General features: G+C 46.4%; 1 protein-coding gene across 1 annotated transcript in view; it reads right to left on the bottom strand.

The window, feature by feature from the left end:
- The window catches only part of LOC103606701 (laminin subunit alpha-1-like), a 22,797-nt gene that overhangs the window by 18,027 nt on the left and 2,087 nt on the right, over nucleotides 1-2,683 (bottom strand). The window contains exons 3-4 of the mRNA XM_008591256.1: nucleotides 1,632-1,775; nucleotides 269-402 (exon numbers count right to left, since the gene is read on the bottom strand). Of these exons, the coding sequence (XP_008589478.1) occupies nucleotides 269-402; nucleotides 1,632-1,775 (278 nt within the window). The remainder of the gene's footprint in view (nucleotides 1-268; nucleotides 403-1,631; nucleotides 1,776-2,683) is intronic.

Below are 2,683 nucleotides of genomic sequence, written 5' to 3'. Positions count from 1 at the left end.
AACCCTCGGTGTCGCACCCGCACCTCGCTCAGCCAGTGAGTGGGAACCGGTCTGTATGTGGGATCCGAACCCTCGGCAGGAGCGCCACTGCGCTTCCAAGCGGCGCACTGTAGCAGTGCGCCACCGAGCCGGCCCCTAAACCAAGTATTCTTTGATTATAATCTGACTTTCCCCAAGTTTCAAAGCCTATATGATGTCACAAGCATGTCATTACTTGTAAGACACAGTTTACAAAGAGAGATAATCCCGAGAGAACTTTCTCCACTACCTGGATACATGGATGCTGTGCCATTGGTTGTCGTCAATGCGGAAGTCAGGAAACTCCACCCGTGCTGAGCCGGAGCCCATATCCCACAGGAAGGCCACGTTCCCTCGCCGCATCTCCACAGCAAGGAAGTCAGACTGGGTGGGGCACGAGTGGGGATGGAGTTATACACTGGACTGCTGGCACGACCACCAAAACACTTTAAAAAACAAATTCTTACAGCTTTTTCTCTATTCTTAAAAAGAAAAAAAAAAAACAAAACCAAAAAGCTATCTTCTCTTGTCTTTCAACGCTTCCCTCCCTGGAGGTGGAACCCGACTCAGAGTACTGGGGACAGCGACCACGACTGCACAGTGGTGCCTCCTGTCTGTGCCTGGCACGGCCCTCCACAATGCCCCCCTTACAGTTCCCCAGGAAAACCAGCCGTCCCAGGGAGCATGGGAGACGGCGCTGTAATTGTCCTTCTGCCCAGTCTCAGGCAACAAACGGATGTGAAATATTCTCTGCAAGACGGGAGCCATGGAACCCCACTCAGGGGCTTGCCTGCACTCTAGTCTCGTCTCCTAAGAAGACACATCAGATCCCATGTGTGCTTGTTAACAGTTCTGCCCTAACACTCCCAAGGGTTCTGACTCATCCCACTGGCACAGCCAAGGGCAGGTGGAGCCCGACTCAGAGTACTGGGGACAGCGACCACGACTGCACAGTGGTGCCTCCTGTCTGTGCCTGGCACGGCCCTCCACAATGCCCCCCTTACAGTTCCCCAGGAAAACCAGCTGTCCCCAGGGAGCATGGGAGACGGCGCTGCAATTGTCCTTCTGCCCAGTCTCAGGCAACAAACGGATGTGAAATATTCTCTGCAAGACGGGAGCCATGGAACCCCACTCAGGGGCTTGCCTGCACTCTAGTCTCGTCTCCTAAGAAGACACATCAGATCCCATGTGTGCTTGTTAACAGTTCTGCCCTAACACTCCCAAGGGTTCTGACTCATCCCACTGGCACAGCCAAGGGCATCAATGATCTGGAATCTTATTGGCAGGAAGGACCTGGGTAAAACTTTACAATTCCGATACTCAGTTACTGCAGGGGTCACAGAGGGCATCAAGCAGTGTTGTATTTCCACGACTTGCTATTAAGACGGCAGGGGGACGCATTGTTCAGAAATGTCATTTCAGTCCTCATAGGCATTCAAGTTTGCAGGTTGTTTACTTTTAATCTAATGCTACCACTTTAGCAAAGGTTAGTCCCTATAGCAGAATTCAGTGATTTCTCTAAGGCCTTATTTTTTTCCATCAGAAAAGTGTCAATTAAGTAAATATATACATTCATAAGACTCATCGTTGCATTCCACAGGACCGTAACTTACACTGGTGCTGCTACCGAGGTAGAAGAGAAGATTATCAGGTTCACGCGTCTTAACATTTAGTGTTAAGGTGTTGTAGTTAGTAGAAGAAATCTGAGGCTGGTAGGCCCGGATACAATCTCTGTCTGCAGACACAGCGACTTTAATCTGCAGGAGGGGAAGGAAAGTGTTCCCATCATCTAGCGACCCACATTTGCAGCTCACTGCAGTTCAAAACTGCTGTTACATAACCAATTTTCACTATGAGGCAGGTTTCCTCTCTTGATAATACATAATGCTTTGTGTTTCATAAAGTGAGAAATCAGATGGTGATGAAAATGATTTTATTTGTTCAAGTATTTAAATATAGGAAAATCAGTCAGTTTTTAATATGGCATTTTATATAGGAAACTGTCTCTCATTCACACGAGATTTAATTCCTTGAAGACTAGGACCCGAGGATCTTTCCATCTGACACAGAGAGGATAGTTGATGATCATTTGGCAAATAAATGAGAGCTTTTATATTTTTTCACTCAGCAAATATTAATAGAGCAATTATCGCTGTTACCACATACAAGGGGTCTTCAAAAAGTTCATGGAAAGTTTCGTATTACCTTTTAATTCTATTTTTCCATGAGCTTTTTGAAGTACCCTCCTATTTCTTTGAGTAGTAAATATCTGTGTATACATCTTACATTAACCTTAAAGATTCTAGGTCTAAATTAACCATAACATTTGGAGCCAACCCTTGGGCTTACATTGATTTAGTGACTAAAACAGACAGATGCCAGAGCTCATCCCTTTTCCAATAGTGAGGAACAGGGGCAAAAACAGAGAGCCCAGAACTCCTTTTTCTTGCCTAGAAAGCCTAAAATAGATAAAGGTAAGACCAGAGGGCTTATGACATTCATCCTCTCTAAGTCTCCAGCAGTATGACGATTGCACATTCTTTCCAAGGTTTTCTTTTTTTTTTTTCCTTTTTGTCTTTTTTCGTGTCCGGCAACGGATCGCAACCCTCAGTGTTGCGCCCGTACCGGACCGGGACTGGCAACGGGATCACAACCCTCGGTGTTG

Source organism: Galeopterus variegatus, unplaced genomic scaffold, assembly GCF_000696425.1.
Source record: "Galeopterus variegatus unplaced genomic scaffold, G_variegatus-3.0.2 Scaffold6789, whole genome shotgun sequence".
In the NCBI taxonomy this organism is placed as follows: Eukaryota; Metazoa; Chordata; class Mammalia; order Dermoptera; family Cynocephalidae; genus Galeopterus; species Galeopterus variegatus.
Note: the sequence above shows the minus strand (reverse complement) of the source record. Positions and strands in the feature narration are given on the sequence as shown.